Source organism: Eurypyga helias, unplaced genomic scaffold (genome assembly GCF_000690775.1).
Source record: "Eurypyga helias isolate BGI_N326 unplaced genomic scaffold, ASM69077v1 scaffold16687, whole genome shotgun sequence".
Lineage (NCBI taxonomy): Eukaryota > Metazoa > Chordata > Aves > Eurypygiformes > Eurypygidae > Eurypyga > Eurypyga helias.
In genome coordinates, this window is record NW_010261248.1 from 3,964 (window position 1) to 4,803 (window position 840).

At 34.5% G+C, this 840-nt stretch overlaps 1 protein-coding gene across 1 annotated transcript in view; it reads left to right on the forward strand.

Moving 5' to 3' along the window:
- The window catches only part of LOC104512366 (chromosome unknown open reading frame, human C20orf85), a gene marked incomplete at both ends in the record, with an annotated part of 3,756 nt that extends 3,369 nt beyond the window's left edge, over positions 1 to 387 (forward strand). Inside the window, one exon of the mRNA XM_010155315.1 lies at positions 279 to 387. Within this exon, the coding sequence (XP_010153617.1) occupies positions 279 to 387 (109 nt within the window). The remainder of the gene's footprint in view (positions 1 to 278) is intronic.
- Between the last annotated feature and the right edge of the window lie 453 nt (positions 388 to 840).

Consider the following 840-nt stretch of genomic DNA (forward strand, 5'->3'; position numbering starts at 1 on the left):
AATGGGACCTAAATTATTCTAATGACTTCTTAAATTATAAACCATCCTGTATTATAAATCACACTTGCATGCAACTGGGCTACCCTTCGAAGTTCTTATTTCCTTCCATTAATGTCAGTGTGTGTTCAGGATATTAATTAATCAGCTTGCATTTAGAACCACTATTTTTGACAAGTTCTCATTTCCATCCTACACTACAGCAAAAAAGATGTTGCTTGACAGAAATCACAATCAAAAACCTTTTAATCATTTAATGGTACTTGTTACTTTTATTCTAGGTGTTTCCGTCTCCTCCCATACCTAAGACTACTCAGGGATTTATTGGCTGGAGATCAACAGTTCCAGGGTTGGAACTTGAACGTGGTTTTCAAATCCACAGCTGCAAAGGTACCTTTATCAAGGATTTGAAGTGGCCGTGTGAACCCTCTGACTGACATTAAGAAATACCAGCTACGCACATAGTTCCATTTGCATTCCTAAGCTAACATTCTATAGTGGACTGTCAAAAATTTACGCTGTAAAAATTATTTATGTAAACATCCACAGTTATTTTGGTAAAGTGCAAACATATTAATGTAGCATTTTCCTGTTTCCTGATTTGTTTAAATCTATGGCATCCAAGCTGTTAACACTGCTCCAGGCTTACTTAAAAGTAACAATGAATAAACTCATATAAAGATCACAGAGTAGATACTACTTTTATTAGCATTCGTAAGGCTATGATTTTTAAATTATTTATTGGAAGTCTTTAAAACACTTATAATGACAGAGCACATTTTTATAATTGTTTCTCCATGAAAGCGTCCATTCAGACTCATTTTCACAGCAGGTTTTTCACAC